The sequence below is a fragment of the Saimiri boliviensis genome, chromosome 1 (genome assembly GCF_048565385.1).
Source record: "Saimiri boliviensis isolate mSaiBol1 chromosome 1, mSaiBol1.pri, whole genome shotgun sequence".
NCBI lineage: Eukaryota > Metazoa > Chordata > Mammalia > Primates > Cebidae > Saimiri > Saimiri boliviensis.
Genome location: NC_133449.1, coordinates 75,440,868 through 75,460,380, shown reverse-complemented (window position 1 = coordinate 75,460,380; position 19,513 = coordinate 75,440,868). Strand labels below are relative to the sequence as shown.

Sequence of the window (19,513 nt, the reverse complement as noted above, 5' to 3'; positions counted from 1 at the left end):
TTTAGATAAAGCGTATTGATAAGATAAATTTACAAATGTCTTTGGCTTTTCATAGAATATAGGTTCTATGCTGTCCTGTGATTTGTATCCTGTTTTCAGAGTTCCAGCCTTTCCTGACTTTGGTTAAGATGATTACACACTGATGCCTAGCCTCACTTTCAGAAAAATGTAAATCTTTCAGAATACATTTAAATGTTGAGGTTAAACTTAAATTTAAACACATTTTTCTAGGGACTGAATATTTTTAAGTGCTTAAACACTGGGGAAAAGAGATTTTTAGAATAATTCTTAGAATGGTCTCGTAACTATTTAGTTTTGTTTTTTTGGATTTAAAACCCCCAAATTAACAGTCTTTTAAAACTAGAATAAAGATATATAGCCATAACAAGTTCATGTTAATTATACTTGTACAAGTATAATTAACTGTACAGCAGTTAAGTCTTCTGATAAATCTTTTTTATGACCAAAATCTAACATATTACATGCTAACCAATTTACACAGTAAACTCTTCTGTTTGCTGCTTTGTTTTCTGTCTCCATGCCTATTTTGCTATGCAAAAGCTTTATGTCAATTTACTTTTTGAGCCGTTTAAGACCCAACCAAATTATTCCTTCAGCACATTTTAAACAATCCCTTAAAGACCTCTTTTTCTTGGCTATGTTTCCAATCTTGGCTTATCACTATAATATTTCATGCTCCATGCTTCTGAAAAAATTCAATATTCAAGAACAAAGTAATCCAGAGCTTTACTTCATTTCAGTCTTTTTATGTCCTAGGGCTGTCCCAACTCAATGACCCAGTTTTTATTGTGTCACATCTCACTGTCTGTTGCTGACTGCGACCAGCTTGCCTAATCCTTTTCCCATCCCTTATCAGTTTTCCCTTAATTCAAAAATCTTTTTTTTTTATTCTTTGCAGTTCTCCTTTCATAGCTTTCAGATTTTTTTTTTTCCTTTCTCACAAGACTCAGTGTTCCTGTGGTAGCTACTCAGAAATACAAAGACAAATGGGTAACTAAAGTCCACAAATCTGTCCTTGTCAGAATTCTCATTGTACTATTTTTAGAATTGTACGTGGTAAATGGTAGAAAGTGGATATAATCTGGTATTTTGGCCTTAAAAAATTCACACTCTATGACCCAGCAATTTCACTTCCAAAAACCTGGCTTATTAATTAAAAGGAATCATCTAAGATATGGAAAAAGCTATATGCATGAGATGTTCATTACAATGTTATATATAAAAGAAAAAGGAAATAACAGAAATATCTAATAATAGGAGAGAAGTTAAATAAATTATGGCCCATCTACTTGATGAAATAACACACAATCATTTAAGATGATGACTTTGTAACTATGTAGAAACATAGGCAAATACTTCTAAGGTTTTCAGAAAAGCAGGGTGCACAATTATAAGTGCCTATGATCACAATCGTTTCTTTTAAAAACCTATTTGCAAAGTAAAAATGTCAAAGAAACATGACATTTGCTAATAGTTGTTATTTTAAGGTGGTAGGATTATAGACAATTTTTCTTTACTCAGAATCTTGTGATTCTGTTCCTTTTGAGTTTTTAAAAACTATAAACGTAATTCAAGTAAAGAATCATTAAGTAGGTTATGTCAAATAAAACTTAGATTATTTCAGATAGAGCTCTATTTAAGTCTAATAATAATCTAATGGCTGGGTGTGGTGGTTCACGCCTGTAATCCCAGCACCTTTGGAGGCTGAGGCAGGAGGATCACTTGAGGCCAGGAGTTCAAGACCAGCCTAGGCAACATAGTGAGACCTCAGCTCTACAATTTTTTAAAAATTAGCCGGGCATGGTGGCACATGCCTGTAGTCCTAGCTACTTGGATGGCTAAGGTGACATCACTTGTGCCCAGGAGTTGGAGGCTGCAGTGAGCTATGATTGTGCCACTGCACTCCAGCCTGGGTGACAGAGCAAGACCCTATCTCTAAAAAACAATTAAAAAAAAATAATAACTGTAGGTGTGGGTGAGATAAGAAAGGCAGAGAATATATCATTTTGTTAACCATTACAGGTAATCTCTGAAAAGACAAATTAGAAAAAAAACTCTCCTAATATCTGCTTTAAAATATGAAAAATTATCTTTAAAACACTATAGTAGGTTCTATTCAAGTTTATTTTATTGCCACTGACTTTATCCAGGCCAGTTTGTTCACTCCTAAGTTACTTAATCACATTCCTTTTGGTATCTCTGCCTCTGGTCCAACCCTTTCAATCTGTTTTTCACATTGTCTTCAAAGAGGTCTTTCTGAAACCTAATTCTGTTTGTGATACTCCACTGTTTAAACTATTCAGGGAGTCAGAATATATTCAAAGCTGTAGACAGGCTTGCTAGCACCTTCCAAGCTTCTCTGCCTTATTCTGCACCATTTCTTCTCATGCACACTTTCCACTGGCCTCAACAAACTAATTGTAGTAGTTGAAACAGAACTCCCAGTCACTATTTTTTGTTTCTTAACACTGAATTTAATACCTACTCATTCTTCAAATCTCAAGTGTCACTTTCTTTGGGAAGGCTTTCCAGATTTTGTCATTTAGATGTCTCTTCTCTGTAATCCTACAGGGCCCCATCACACTGTGCTATCACTTATAGCTTATCTGCCTTTTCTACCAGACAGTGAACTTCTTGTTTGCACAGGCAAGTGGGATTGAGTGTGTATTCATTTAACCTGAATACCATCTACCCACCTCAGACGATTTGGAGCATGGTGAATGCTAAATGGTGTTGATGTAGGGCTAATGTGCTTAATCCTGGGATACTAAGTGCTAGGAACACAGACGGAAGATGCACTGGAAGCCAAGGGCCTGTTACTTGTCAGGTACTTAGTAGGTAGAAACTCATTCAATGCACTTCCCTGATAAAGTTACGCTTTTTTACTTTATCTTAAGGTTGTACAAATGTTTTACCTCCCACATCATATCCCTGAAAACCAGGAGCATGTCTTGTCTATGAACCTTTGACTATTCCTTACGTATACTAGTCATTCAAGTGTATGTTAAATTAATAAGTTTCAGTGTTTTAAAATAATTTTGATTTAGGCCTGGCATGGTGGCTCATGCCTGTATGTAGTCCCAGCATTTTGGGAGGCTGAGGCAGGCAGATCACTTGAGGTCAGGAATTCAAAACCAGCCTGGCCAACAGGGTGAAACCCTGTCTCTATTAAAAATAAAAAAAAATTTAGCCAGGCGTGGTGACAGGTGCCTGTAATCCCAGCTACTTGGGAGCCTGAGGCAGGAGAATAACTTGAACCCGGGAAGCAGAGGTTGTAGTGAGCTGAGATTATACCACTGCACTCCAGCCTGGGCAAAACTCTGTCTCAAAAAGAAAATAAATTAAAAAGAAATAAAATAAAAAAATAATTTTGATTTACAGAAATTTATGCCTATCTTCTGATGAGAAAAAGCCTCTGGAAGAAAAAATATGTAAAGGACAAAACATTTGTGAAGTTCAACATTTTAATTAAAAATTTTCAGAACAGTGTTGTAAATCCTTAGAGAGAAGGATGTAATATAAATTAAAGATGGATAAACATATTCAAATAAAATTAAAATAAAGACTGCCTAACCCCCAAATGTGCTGACATGTAAATATCATCTATACCCTGATTTTCATATATAGGGAACCAGGTATATTCCAATGGAAAATATTCGTTCAGCCTAACACAAAAAAAATCATGGTTTTATTGTTCACATGAAAAACAAACAAATGACTTGGTCATGGTCTCAATTTTCTATCTTTTTTCCCCACTGTTACGATATCTGCATTTTAAGCAATATGTTTATTACAGCAAAATTACTTGAGAATTTTGATAAATCAATTTTCTCAAATTTTTTAGTTTAAAAAATTTTTTATGATTATGACTGACATTTTGTTATTAATTAAGTTCAAATGTGCCAGAAGTTCTGCTATTTAAAATAAAACTCTGGAAACAATCTTGAAATAGAAAAGTCACCATCATGCCCTAATTTACCTGCTTTGTAGATTTAATTTTATTTTATATTCTCTTATAGAATCATCTACCTAGTCCCATCTGGGAAACAAACGCAAGAATATATGTTTTAGAAAACTATTCAAACAGAGTTCTATTTTAAATTCCAGATTATTAAGAGTATAACTAGTGACTACTTTGATATGAGAAAGATTAATCAGCTACTGCATGGAGGGAGAAATATTTGGCTGAACTTTATATGTAATCCTAGAGAGCAGAAATAATAAAATTAGCATAGTTCAGTCAGGAAAAATCAAGAATGAGTGGGAAGTGAAGACATTTTTTGAAGTTCAGCAAAACAAGAATGAATAAAGCAAAACCTGGAAATCCTAAGATAAGCACGAATTATAAAAAAAGAAAATTGAAAAGAGCAGTTTTTAATGTAGCTACAACTGTCCCTCAGTAAAATACATTACTTATAAAGGCCCATTTCCCTATAGAAAAAAATAAAACCTGTAATGAAATATCATATCCTTTAAGATAATCCAACAGTCACTTAAATATAATGTTCAGACATACCCAAGCAACTTTGTTCTTACCCCAATCTCCTAAAATAGATTTCTCCAATTAGCAAGGGAGCATGCTCATTTCAGATCATGAGTATAGTCCCTTTGGCCATCTTAGCTTTCATATGTATTAAGAGGTGCTCTGGTTTCCAAATCAAGCCTCATGTGAATTTAATGGGTATGAAGCGGTACTTTGGTGAATGGTAACCTAGTAGATGAAATCACGAGCGCCAAGTTAAAGTGCCCACTACAGTGTCCACTACATAGAAGGCTCTCTAGGATTTGTTTTTCTTCCTTCCCTTGCAATTCAGTAATTAAAACAAACAAACAAACAAATCTATAGCCCAAAAGAATTGCACAAGACAAGGATGATTTGTTGCTGATACTTTAACTTAAATATTTAATAATTTATTATAAAAGCATTTTGTATACCACCATTACAAATACTGAATATGGTCTTATGAAAGTTATAATTTTATGACAAAAATATTTCCTAAATACCATGGCAATCTACCTGTTTTCTTCTTAATCTCCATATGACAGCTAATATTAGGGTTAGAATTTAACCCTAGCAGACATAAAAATTTGGTCTCTTGGTTTATAAATATAGTCAAATACATAGGAACACTGGCTGGCATTTCCATGTCAAGAAACATGGTCAGACGTGCAGCCAAGACATGGATAACCAACAAGTTTGTTTTTGTTTTTGTTTTTTTTGGATGGAGTCTCACTCTGTTGCCCAGGCTAGAGTGCAGTTGTACAGTCTCGGCTCACTGCAACCACTGCCTCCCGGGCTGAAGAGATTCTTCTGCCTCAGCCTCCCAAGTAGCTGGGACTACAGGCGTGCACCACCGCTGCCGGCTAAGTTTTGTAGTTTTAGTAGAGATAAGGTTTCACCGTGTTAGCCAGGGTGGTCTTGAACTCCTGACCTCGTGATCTGCCTGTCTTGGCCTCTCAAAGTGTTGAGATTACATGTGTGAGCCACAGCGCCCGGCCAACCAACAAGTTTTAAAGAAATGTACACATCTTGCTGGGCGCGGTGGCTCAAGCCTGTAATCCCAGAACTTTGGGAGGCTGAGGTGGGTGGATCATGAGGTCGAGAGATCGAGACCATCCTGGTCAATATGGTGAAACCCCGTCTCTACTAAAAATACAAAAAATTAGCTGAGCATGGTGGCACGTGCCTGTAATCCCAGCTACTCAGGAGGCTGAGGCAGGAGAATTGCTTGATCCCAGGAGGTGGAGGTTGCAGTGAGCCGAGATCACGCCATTGCACTCCAGCCTGGGTAACAAGAGCGAAACTCCGTCTCAAAAAAAAAGAAATGTACACATCTCTAGTTACAGATTTTTTTAACCAGAAATACTACAGAAAGGCTGGCAAATGACAACCACCAATACGTAGATTTCTATACTCCTGAAAAAGACAACAACATCCAAAAAATTAAATTTGGCATCAGGTGGACAACATCTAGGTTTTAGGATTAATACACTGTTTCATATACTGTACAAAGTTTCTTCATTGTCCTCAACCTTGGAATTTCAGAGTGAGAGCATACATAATTCAAAACACTTGCTTTGTCCCTTTTCTCATTGTTAGATCACTGATGTTTTCCCAGCCCTTACAGTCTTCTAGAATGATCCGTCAGATTTTCACTCAACAACACGAGGTCAGATCTCTTCTATACATGACCTCATCCTTCTCATGTCTCCTCTGTTTGCAGAGAGCCGGTCAAAGTCTTGGAGGTGAAAACGAACTGCCAACTGATTGACCATTTTCCTCAAGGTAAGAAATGCTACAACAACTTGGAAAGCAAGGAAGAGAGTGAAGATGATATGTACTGCTTTTTCCAAGGGCAGATTTGTTAGGCCTTCATTAAAGAGCAAGAAAAGAATTAAAGGCAATTGCAGTAGAAGGCTCAAAAGCCAAAAGCCAGCCAACTCAGGAACCTGTAATGACACACATGAAGAGTAACAAAAATCAGTAAAATACAGGTTTGTTTATATAGATAAACAAGTACTTATCACTACTGTGAGCCTACATGATGGGCTCTGTGAGTAATTTCAAAGAAGGATGACACGGTCCTTGTCCTCAGAGAACTTACAATCTAGATGAGAAAACTAATTTATGTAAAACAATCCTAGAATACTGCACTTTAATAAACAATTAAGTGCAATATTTAGAAGTACAGACTAAATGCTACAAGAAATAAGACAGTGATTAGGGTAGGTGAAAGACCTCAGGAATGTAGGCTTTTAAAGTTGTGGCGAAGGAGGAAGAGGCAAAAAGGTAAGTAGGCAGACATGTGAAACCAGCATGACTGGGGATCAATACATCAGCCTGGAATGGATGGCTGGGTGACAAAACAGCAAAACCTGTAGTAAGACAGGCTGGGTGGGGCCGCATTATGAAGGGCCTAGAAAACCACAGGAATCTTTAGGCATTACCCCTATACTCTAGTAACCATAAATACTTAGGCAGCATGATGATGCAGAAAATATGGGCCTGGCATAGGAAATGAATTTATAATTTTCCCCCATTTTCTTATTCAGCATCCAACTATACATGTTTAAGTGACCATGTATTTTCAAGACTGATGAGGGAAAATATCAATTTTAAGTGTTTACGACATTCATATACTTCATATAAATCATTTCACTTAATCACAACCAACCTGTGAAGTAAATATTATTTTTCCCATTTTATATATGAGGAAACCAGGGCTCAAGAGATTAAGCAAACAGACCACAGTAATGGAAGTGTTAAAGCTGGAGTCAGCCCTTAAATTCAGGCCTGTGCTCTTTCTGCCATACCTCACTGCCTTTTACTTGTTATGAAAACTGATTTCATTTATATCTATCACTGAGAGGAAAAAAGAGCTTACCTTCTCCTGTAGGTTACCCATGTAGCCCAGATACAACCGGATGGCTTCAATTAAGGTTATTAGGATGATAACAGTGATCACAATGAATTTGTAGTAATCAGGCAAGATTGAGTACTAAAAAAAAAAGAGCCAAAACATGTTTGTAAAATTTCACATATAGTAACATTGATCTGAGATAGAAAAAAATTATTAAGAACTTTAATTTTATTGACACTCCAACAACGTCAGGGCAGCAAAAGTGTTATTAAAGCTTAGAGTTACCTTCACGTGAAGCATCATAATGCTGCTCACCCACCACAGTGGGAAATAGTAGGTATTAAAATAAAGTGACATCTGCAAAGCCAAACTGGAGACCACTTCATTTTCTACAGAAGGGATAGAAAAGGAACAAATTATGAATCCCAGTCTCTACCCTATATATAGATCCTGTTTCCTAGAGTTAATAACTATAATATTGGCTCAGTAAAACTCCAAATTTTAAGCCTATTTGTAATCATTGACAGTAAAAGGAATATTCATCCTAATACCATTTAGATCAAATATTGGCTATTTGGGGGTACATTTCATGTTTTTCAATTATTTTACCATTACGGTCTTCTGACTTTTTTTGCATATACTACTGGTATAGATTTAATGCGGAATATCAATATAAATCCTATTCAACAGATCATTATCATTGCCTCCTTTTTAGAATTCTGTGTAAAGAGCATATAAAATTAATTCATAAAATAAAAAAATGAATCTCACATATAAACTAATCTCATACAAAAACAGATTACCAAGATTATAATTAGACACATTGCTCTTTTCAGCATACCCTAATCTTAGCCATTCTTTAAAGTCCAATTCAATGTCATCTTTCCATCAATACATCCTTCATCAGTTCCTCCACCCCAGCAGAAATCTCTTTTCCCCTTTAGTTATTAATCACTCTAAACTGTCTATAAGAAGTGCTACCCAAGAACCACACTCCCCTCCCTGAAAAACAGTATGGTGTCCTGAACAGATCATGGGCTTCAGAGTTCAAGCAAACTCGAGCTCTCCAAATTTCTGTGACCCTGGTTGTCAGATTTGATATAAATCATTTAACCTCTTTGAGCTTCTATTTCTTCATCTGTAAAATAGTGAAATTAAAGCTTCCTTACAGGCTGCTTGTGAGAATTAGAGCCAATATACACATTATTTCATCCTAGCACTGTGCCTGGCACACTTATTAGGCACACAACAAATATTAGTCCCCTTTCCTTTTTCTCTTCTACTTATCTACAGGCTCACTGCAAGCACAGACCATGTATTACCCTAATTTGAGAACCTCAGAATCTAGCATCTTGCTTTACACACAGTGAATATCAAATACACATAAGCAACATAAGCAGAAAGAATGAATTAATGAAAGCATACTGTCATAAGGACATTACTAATATAGCCATTTGTGATACATGAGTTCCATTTACCTAAGGTTTATTCCATAACACTTTTTGCTTTTATGTGAGAGAAGGGTCTTAAATTAAGAATTTGATTTCTAAAATTGAGCCCTATACAGTACATCCTAAGTTTAACTAAATTCTTAAGAGCAGATATCTATACTGAAATTAGTTGCTCTACACGTAACATTTTAAATTTCTTTAAAACATTATTTTTTCCTTGTCTCCATAGCTGAGTGTTTTTATCTGTCATTTAATAATTTTAAAATATGAGAAATAATCATGGTCTCTCAAAGCAAAATAGTTTCCTTTAGCTCCAAGAATATGCCTGATTATTATGATCTACTTTTGCTTATATCCGTTTAGTAAATTACCACTGGTAAAGGAGTGAACTCTTAAAATATCTGTTAAATTTGGCCGGGCGCAGTGGCTCATGCCTGTAATCCCAGCACTTTGGGAGGCCGAGGCAGGCAGATCATGAAGTCAAGAGATGAGACCATGCTGACCAATATGGTGAAATCCTGTCTCTACGGGGATAATTTTGTAAAAATACAAAAATTAGCTGGGCATGGTGGCGCGTGCCTGTAGTCCCAGCTACTCGAGAGGCTGAGGTAGGAGAATTGCCTGAGCGCGGGAGGTGGAGGTTGCAATGAGCTGAGATCTGGCCACTGCACTCCAGCCTGGGTGACCGACCACGACTCCATCTCAAAAAAAAAAAAAAAAAAAAAAAAAAAAATCTGTTAAATTTGAAGACAACTCACCAGCCTAGGATCTTTTTCATAGCAACAGCACAATGCTGTAGACATAATGATATGAACTTGTTATTACAGCACAAATAATCAGATCCACAAAGAATAAAATGTGGGAAAGAATAATAAACTGGGCAAGCTGAACATTTCAGTACCTTTGAGAAGAAACTGTAGTCAAATTTTGCAAAGAATGGTTTTTATGTTAGAAGTATTGTGTGTTAATATCTTAAAGGTTATTCTATGTCCCTATTTCAGCAGATCAAAGTTATAATCTTGGAAATGAAAATCAAGTTAACATATAAATGAAACTTAAAAGCATAAGACGTAAATTTACTAAATTTTGTAAAAGTTCAAGTTGAGTTCTGTAAATGGAATTTAAATTAAAACATACAATATAAATCAGGGATAGATAAAGTACTGGCCAGCTGCCTGTTTTTGTACAGTCAAGGAGCTAAAAATGTTTTTTCATATGTTTAAATGGTTAATAAAAGTAATACTTTTTTTCACACGTGAAAGCCGTATGAAATAAAAATTTCAGTGTCCATACAGTTTTATTGGAACACAGCCATGCCTATTCAATAACTATTATCAATGGCGGCTGTGGAGACCATATGGCCTACAAAATCTAAAATATTTACTATCTGGCCCTTTTCAGAAAACGTCTGTTTTTACCTTGTATTATCAGACGTTAGTGCTCATTAAGCCTCATCCTTGGAACCAGAAACATCAAAACTTAATTTTTTCATGTTTTTCTCTGTACATCCTAAATGATAGAGGCCTACATTTGGGGAACTGGCAAGTGATCAAGGTGACAAAATCCAACTATGGGAACTGAATTCACTTTTCTCTGTCCCTTTTTAAAATTCGCTAAAACCAGGCAGAAGAAAAGATTTCTATTTCCCAGCAGAGCTAAATGATGAAAACCACATGGGTTTGGTTGACAAGTGTGTTGTCTACCATCATGATGTAGGAGAAGGAAACTGTTTTGGAGGAAATTGCGTTATCACTTGTCATCAGGTTGAAGGATGCGGAGGCATCGTGGTATTTTGTTACCTTATGGTAAGAGTTACATATAGGGGAGGAGGAGAAGGCAGGGAAAGGGTGAGTTTTGTTGAACACACGGCTAGTATGGCACATGCTAGTTGAGAGTGAATAGTGGTTTGAAAGGACTCATTAAATTTTTTGTTATTGTTGTTTTAAAATTTCTTCTACCTGCAAATGGCCTTGCAGAGGAACATACTTGTTCTGCTAGGAAAAGAGAAAGGGCAAATGTGTTCCCTGGGATGGGGTTGGGGACGTGGGAGGTGGGATTGCGTGGGCTGCTCCCCGCCATCCTGCACAGAAAAGCCTGTGGGGGCGAAGCAGAGAAAAAGCAACTTGGGCTTTCGCCCTCCTGGTGCGCGCGGGACCAGCCTGTGCAGCAAACTGGCTCTTATCTTTTTCATTTTTGGGGTTTCTCCGGAGCAATGATGGGCCTCGCCTGCACAGAGGTGCGCCACTTCAGCTGTCTCGCTCGCAAGGAGCACGCTGGGCTGCAGCACGCGCAGACCAGGCCCGGCCCTGGGTCATAGGCCCACAGGCTGCCCGCGCCTCAGCTCCCTGCCCGACCCGGCCCCTACTCCAAGGCGCTGGCTAGCACTGCGGAGAACTGGCTGAAGGCGACATCGCCATTTTAGGTCTGGGCAAATTCTGGACGCTCCAAAACCCACGCCAAGCCCTCGGCGGGCCACACCCCGTACGCCGGGCCTCATCCACTCACCCGGACCCTCATTGTACTCCGGCCCGGTCCGATTGGAATCACTGAACACGGCCCGGCTGAAGTTTCCCAGCCGCTGGCGTACCGGATCCGGCAGCTCCATGCCTGGGCCTCACCATCCCTCGCCCCTTTAGACACAGGCTGGTCCGCGGGCGCAGTCGCGCTCTGTGGTTCCCACGGCAACCGGGCGGGGCGGGGGCGGCGGGACCGGAGCGCGCTGGGCTGCCCGGCTGGGCTGGGTCTCGTCGGGAGCCTGCGCACCTGGAAGGGACCGGCTAACCCAGGGCGAGTTCCAGGCCCCGGGAGCTGCGTGCCCTGGCGGTGTCCAAAACGGATCCCTGATTCCTGCTTTGAGCCCGATCATCCTAAAAACAAACCTATACTAAGAAGTGGGCTGGGGTTGGACTGCAATACAAGGAGACCTTACATCTTGCCGGTGGAACTGTAAATCGGTGCAACCTTTCTGGAGGGAAATAGAGAACGAATGCAGAACTTAAGGAATGTCTAGAGGTGTACGTGTGTGCGTGTGTGTGAGAGAGAAATACTGTGACTGATTATTAGAAAATGCAGCAATGGGCAACTGATTAAATGTACTGGAGCACGTGCATTCAAAGGAGTATGTTTCAGCTGCTTATAAAATGCTGGCAAAGAATACTGGATGATATAGTTTTTGTAAAAATTTAAAAAGGAGAAATAAAACTAAATGAGAATGAACCTAATTTAGCAAAACTTATGTGTGTAAATATGGGTGGAGGAGAGGAGGGAGCACGTGCACACTGGCTTGAAAAAAATGGAAATAATCTGAAGTGTTAACAGTAGTTATCACTGGCTAGTGGGATTGTGGGTGATTTAAAAATTGTTAAACATGTCTGTATTTTCTAGCTTTCTCTCAAATAAGAAATATTACTTAAAAAAACTAAGTGTAATATACAGAAAAAATGTATACTTTTTTAGTAATAAAGATATATTACTAAAAAACCTAAATGTAATATACATACATACACAAACAGAATCTACATGTGTAACCAGCACCCTGTTCAAGAAACAGTGTTACAGTATCCCCAGAAACTCCCTCTTCCTATTCCCTTTCGGTCACTAAACTCCTTCCCTACTCCTAGCTGACCTTTCCTGAATTCTAACAGCAAAGGAGAGTTTTTCCTTTTTTTTTTTTTTTTTTTTTTTAAAAACCAAAGCATTTATTGTGTGACGACTAATTGAATTTTTTTTTTTTTTTTTTTTTTTTTTTTTTTTTTTTTTTTTTTTTTAGACAGAGTCTCGCTCTGTCGCCCAGACTGGAGTGCAATGGTGTGATCTCGGCTCACTGCATCCTCCTCTCAGTTCAAGCAATCTTGGCTCACTGCAACCACCGCCTCCCGGGTTCAAGCGATTTTCCTGCCCTAGCCTCCCAAGTAGTTGGGATTATAGGTGTCTGCCACCACACCAGGCTAATTTTTGTCTTTTTAATAGAGATGGGGTTTCGCCATGTTAGTCAGGCTGGTCTCGGATTCCTGACTTCAGGTGATCTACCCTCCTCAGCCTCCCAAAGTGCTGGGGTTACAGGCATGAGCCACTGGGCCTGGCCTGAAATTCTTAAGATGAACTGGATGCTGCAACAGCTGCCCTCTTGGGTTTAGGTGGTGTTCCATCACAAAATCCATACCTTAACCTGCTATACACAATTTTTAGGTGCCTTGTTCAATCAGTCCTGGTGGTATTTTGTTTTTTAGCCTCAGCACTCTAATTATACTTTATCTTGTGCTTGGGGTGGGGGCGGGGTGCGGGTAGCTGCATTTGCCACAGGCAGACTTTTGAAGGAGGTAGATCTTAGAGCTACAGGGCAGCACTAGCTGTGCATTTTATTGCAACACTTTCTAGATGATGACACTCCCTTTGTCATCTTTATTCTCAGTTTTGCATATTTATATAAAAGAAATCATATGGTAAGTACTTTTTAAAAATAAAAATCTGGCTTTGTCTTCAACGTTACTTTCATGAAATTCCTTCATATCATTGAGTATAGATTCTTTTGCCTTGCTCTATGTGATCATACCATAATATGCTTACTCATTCCACTGTTGATGGGTGTCTGTGTATTTTCTAGTTTGCAGTTGTTATGAATAGTGCTGCTCTGGTGAAAAGATGCCTCTTGGTGAATATATGCATGCATTTTTGTTGAGTGTATATTAAGAATGGAATTGCCACATCATAGGATATGGAAAGTCCAGCTTTAGTAGAGGCCACCAACAGTTTTCCAGTGATTGAACCAATTCCTGCTGCTTCCAGCAATGTATGAACATTTCCATTACTCCATATACTTCACCAACACTTGTTCTTTCCCATCCTTTGAGCCTTTCTGAGGGTATGTGGTAAAAGTAGTATTTTTACTATCAAAAGGAAAATTACACATTTATATAAATGCAAGAAGAAGATATGGGTGGAAATAGGTTCGTGACTAGAATTTTAAAATAATTACACAAACATTTATTGCATTCTTACTGCTTTTTTTTGGTACTGTGCTAGCCTTGTTAGGGATATGGTCCCTCGCCTTCAGGAAGCACAGCTCAGTGAAAAAAAGACATGGAAACAACTAAGTGCAAACACTGTTACAAGTGCTCTGTTAAGGGAACACTGATAAAGAAGCAATTAATTAATTCGGGTTTGAGATGTCAGGGAAAAGCTGGTTAACTTCTGCTTCATTTCAAGATGGAGCTCAGACCTCAGAATCTCCAAAAAGGCTTCCAGAACCTTCCTGAATTGGCTTAGGTAGCCTCTTCTGTGTTTCCCAAAGCATCTTCCTTTTGTTTCTTTGGTCACAGTGCTGGTCACGCCATACTAAAATTGTATGTTTATGTGTCTGTGTTTCTTGCTAGTCCTTAAGCTCTTAGAAGTCAAGAATGGACTTTCATCTTTATATCCCCAACACTAGCACAGGATGGTACCTGGCTAAGAGTAGGAGTTGAATGACTGTTGAGTGAGTAAAATGAAGAAAAAGCGTAATGACCACTCCCTTGTCTTCCCTTTCTAGTTCAAAATCTTAGCCAGTCCTGTATAAGGTTCACTTTGTAGAATGGAGAATTGGTGTATTAAAACATAATGAATTATAACAGTTTAAAAAACTTAGCAACAGAGAATCACTTTTTATCTATCAAATGAACCAATGTTTTTTTATAAAGGGAACAGTGAAGCAGGAGGCCTCAGGCTCAGCTGATTGAATTACAATTTGGCCAACCCCATTGAGACAAGCAATTGGCAATACATAGAAATAGCCTTTAAAATGTTCCTGCCTCCTTTAACACAATAATTTAAACACTCTGTTTGGGGAAAATAATCATAGAAACAAAGTTTTATATACCAAATTCTTCTCCAACATTATTGCTAATTGTTTAGAAAAGAGAGGGGAGTGGGCATTTGAAGTGCCCAACCACAGGGTCTCTCACTAAGCAGATTATGATGTTTATGGCGAGGTGTTGGGCTGTAGTAGAAAGACTGTCCTTGGAAGCTGAGAGGGCAGCGTTCTAATACCCTAAAATTCTCAATGTACCACTTAAGAGCTGTGTGACTGATTTCAGATCCTTGTTTTGTAAAGTAAGAAAAATATCCTACTGTGGTGGTTGATACGAATATATCATTAAATACGGCTCTCCATACATGATAGCTATCATTTACACATCAATTAAAATGAAGTTTATGAAGAAGCAACACCTGGAGTAGAGTCAAATAATGCTGGTATTTAATTTTGTGATTTCAACTGGACCTGCTGGGTAATACCTCTGTTACTTTCCTAATAAAGACAGTAGAGGCAATTAAGCATTAAAACAGTCCATATGTTAACCAAAAACCTATGTGAATTCTTATAAAAAAATCTAAGCGAATTATTTTAAAGATATTTTCCCCTTGACATTAAAAAAAGATGTAAGATATATTCTTCAGATTGTAATTATTTTATCAAAATCCTGGAGGAAAAAAATTGATAGAATTATGGGTATTTTTCCTTTGAATTTTATTTATTATTCAAATTTTCTATATGAGCATACATTTTCTTTTTTCTTTTTTTTTTTTTTTTGAGACAGAGTATCACTCTTGTTGCCCAGGCTGGAGTGCAATGGCGCCATCTCGGCTCACCGCAACCTCCACCTCCTGGGTTCAAGCAATTCTCCTGCCTCAGCCTCCCGAGTATCTGGGACTACAGGCATGTGCCACCATGCCCAGCTAATTTTTGTATTTTTAGTAGAGACAGGGTTTCACCATGTTGACCACGATCATCTCGATCTCTTGACCTTGTGATCCACTCGGCTTGGCCTCCCAAAGTGCTGGGATTATAGGTGTGAGCCACCATGCCCGGCCTATATGAGCATACATTTTCTAGTTAGAAAAAAATCTTAAAAATAAATTGAGAGAAAGAGGCAATGACAGTAAAAAAACATTAGAGAAGATAATTTGAGAAGAAAAAATGTGGTTTGGAATGAGTCCTGCCATTATTGATGTATTATAAGTGGTCCAAGGGGCTCAAAAAAATTTTCCAAATACTATCTTATTAGTTGATGCTCCCAATATTTATAGGCAATCAGAATATTACTCCCAATATTATAGGCAATACTGAAGGATCTCCTTCAGCATTTCTAATGTGATTGCCTACATAGGAGGGGATCCACATTCATGAAAAATGAAGACTAGTATGATTTGGGTTTCCTGTCATCTAGACCTACTACTTAGGATCTAAAGAAAGAAGTATGGAGTCCTTATACTTAAAATCATGGGAATTATTTTTAGGTTGATGAATAGTCCTACAAGGTTAAACTACTTAGTTCTTACACCATTGTTAATGTTCAGAGTAATAACTGTTTCTCCAACAGTTGTTTAATGTATTGGGGTTTAATTACATTTATCATTTGCTTATTTGTTTCACAAACATTTTGAGGCTGATGCAATGATTAGCTTCCCTTTGATAAGGGACAATGTTGTCTGGTAATAATGTATTTATCTTATATGACAAGAAACTGATTTGGGGAGTTACTTGTTTATTTGTTTATTGAGATAGGGTCTTACTCTGTTGCCCAGGCTGGAGTGCAGGGATACAGTCATAGCTCACTGCAGCCTCAACCTCCTGGGCTCAAATGATCTACCCACCTCAGCTTCTCTCTCTCTCTCTCTCTCTCTCTTTTTTTTTTTTTTTTTTTTTTTTTAATAGATGGGGTTTCACCATGTTGGTCAGGCTGGTCTCAAACTCCTGACCTTGGGTGATCCACCTGCCTTGGCCTCCCAAAGTGCTGGAATTACAGGCGTGAGCCACCACACCCCGCCAGCTTCTCTAATAACTGGGACTACTGAGATATGCCATCACACCCAGCTAATTTTTTTTTTTTTTTTTTAAATTGTGTAGTGACAAGATTTCCCTATGCTTCCTAGGCTGATCTCCAACTCCTGGGCTCAAGGGATCCTACCACCTTGGCCTCCCAAAGTGCCCGATTACAGGCATGAGCCACCATACCTGATCTGAGTTATTTAAATTGCTCCTTGGCATAATAAAAATATTCTTTCCACTTGATACTAATAAAGAGTTTAGAAATAATATTATTCATTCTTTCCACTTGATACTAATAAAGAATTTAGAAATATTTTAAAGTAAATATGCCATTCAGTTTATTGCTTTAAAATGAACTGTGAGAAATATTTCTCAGAATCTAGATAAATTTAAAAGATAAATTATATATTTGGGTATAATATGTAATTATGATTATGATATAATTATAAGATAAATATAATTCCACATGGCATCCACGTTTTGAGAAAATCTTATTCTAAATTACCTGAAATGTAATCTTATAATCCTCAAATTGTTAATGGATAATCAAAGATTTTTGATACAACTCCGTAGTACAATATATTCTATTCACAGCACTCATCAAAGGTTTATAAGAAAGAATCAGGCTATGAATTACACAGAAAGCAAAATCTCATGAAAGGAATTTTTATACTATATTAAGTGATATTTCAAGGCTGACTTTAATGTTTTGTCTTCAGATACATCCCCATTGAGAATTTTTATTGGAAAATTCTTTTCCCTTTAAAATACTGTTTATATAATAGTTTTTTGGTTCTGTGGCATTTCTTTGTGTTGGTCTACCCCACTGCTCACCTGCTATATCAAGCAGCTGCTCCATGTGTCAACCATGTGGGAGGTGGGAATGTCAAGCGGAGGAAGAAAATCAGTAAAGCAAAAACCTACTTAAGAAAACCTCAGATCTGTCAAGTGAATTATGACACTGATTAGAAGCAAGTGGTCATTTTACTGAATAAGTAACATGTTCCATTTTTAGCAGTGATAGTCTTACTGAACTAAAAATATTTTACTGTAAAGTGTAAATTATGTTTCCCTTTCTGGAAGAAAATTAATCTTAACCTGTTATTGACTATAATAAAATATTGCTTTCCCCACACTAAATGTTGATGCATTGTTTGCTGTTCCCTCTGGCTTATTTTAAATTGTGATTCTGTGCTTTTAACAAATAGTATGCTTTGTCTTCAGCAGTGTACTTTGCATTGCTTAGCTATGTTCAATTTTGATCCTCAATCACATCAAGGTTGTAAGAATAGAAATGTTGTAAATAGACAAGTTAGTATTAAAATGAAAGGTGTACACACAGGTAGAGTTCAAATACATTTGAATTATTTATTATACTTAGGTAGATGAATAATACAACTCTCTAAATTTTCTTGAAGCTGTTTGCTTTGCTAAATAGAAAATCATTGCAATTATTCCTGTATCCCATTTTCTTTCCCACTGTATTTTTAGTTACTACAGGATTGTTCTTCTTATTATTTTTTTTTCCAACACATGGTGTGAAGATTAATGGAAGTTCAAGGTGATTGGAGACAAGTGTAATACGGTGTCAACAGGGATGTTCTCTGAGCCCTGACTGAGGTTCAAAGCTGTGCACAGAAGGGAGTAAGTTCACATATTCTAAATTGTGAGACCACCTATAGTTAGGCCAGCCTACTAAGAAATGTTGATACAGGGAAACAGTGCTACCACAAACATTTCCCAAACTACCCCATTCCTACTCACAGAAGTATAAGGAATGGGTGCATAGAGAGGAGTAGCATTTTGTGAAGTATAATATTCATAAAGATACTCTCTTCCCTTCTTCACTCCACTCTCACTGTAAGGGAGAAGATGGAAGCCCTTTTCCCATCAAAGCCTAGCAAGGAGCCCTCAGGAGAATTACCTATAAAGTTTAGAGATGTCCAACTCTCCCCACTCTACAAAGTAGGAGATTGGTGGTCATCTCATCTCTGACCTCTCCTGGAGCAGCTGAAGGCTCTGTGCTTGCAGAGCAAGGAGAGGGGATGTAGAGAGATGGCCTAGCTAAGGGAGGAGGCACCACGATAGTCCACATTCCTATCTCCAAGAGAGGCTGCTAGCTGGACCCCTCATGGGAGAGGTCAAGTAGGTGCAAGATACACACCTCAAGGAACAGGACAGTGGAGAGGCACCCCAAGGATCTTTCCAATGAGGGAGCCAGTACTTGGATTCTCTCAAGTAGAGATGGCATTGAAAGTCTGACAGGACTAACTAAAGAAGCAGCAACATCCTACACAGAAGAAACTGCAACCTTTCTAGGAAGCCATACGAAATACCCACTTCCTTATTCTTCTTGCCCTAATTTCAGAAGGGAAGCAATTGAAAGAGTAGAGCACCTGCTGCTCCACCTTCACACACACATGCACTCCAAGCCACTGGCAACAGACATTACTTTTGGACAAGTCTGGAGATAAAGGAGGAAAAGGAAGGGAGGAAAAAATGGTTTTAAATCCTATTTGAAGCTTAAGTTGAAATGAACAAAACTGAACCTTACATGCTGGAATGAGATGATCCTAATAACTTGAAGAGGTTGCTAAATGGAATCAAGCCAGGGTGTGATTTAAAGAGTTGATACCCAGAAAAAAAAAAAAAAGGTGGCATAGTATAATTAATGGGGCAGATTTTAAGAAAAATAAAGCTATTTCATATTTATGCCCCCAATGAATTGAGAATCCTCAAGAAAGTAGTTATGTAATCCCTCAGAGTTCTGATTTTTAAAAGGGGATGGCATGATCAATTCTGAATATCACAGACAGGTGAGATTAATATCAATTCAAGCAAGGAAATAGAATGGTTTTATTTTTTAAGAAAATTTT

General features: G+C 37.9%; 2 protein-coding genes across 2 annotated transcripts in view; one reads left to right on the top strand and one right to left on the bottom strand.

The window, feature by feature from the left end:
• EHBP1 (EH domain binding protein 1) overlaps positions 1 to 19,513 on the top strand; it is a 560,843-nt gene that overhangs the window by 30,170 nt on the left and 511,160 nt on the right. The window contains exon 2 of the mRNA XM_074399272.1: positions 6,246 to 6,307. The gene's annotated coding sequence lies outside the window, so the exon portion shown is untranslated. The remainder of the gene's footprint in view (positions 1 to 6,245; positions 6,308 to 19,513) is intronic.
• TMEM17 (transmembrane protein 17) lies at positions 4,897 to 11,774 on the bottom strand. Its single transcript, XM_003922703.4, has 4 exons — positions 11,339 to 11,774; positions 7,668 to 7,771; positions 7,407 to 7,520; positions 4,897 to 6,471 (listed from the first exon to the last, which is right to left on the bottom strand). The coding sequence occupies exons 1-4, from the start codon at positions 11,436 to 11,438 to the stop codon at positions 6,193 to 6,195; spliced, it is 597 nt and encodes a 198-aa protein (XP_003922752.1). The 5' UTR covers positions 11,439 to 11,774; the 3' UTR covers positions 4,897 to 6,192.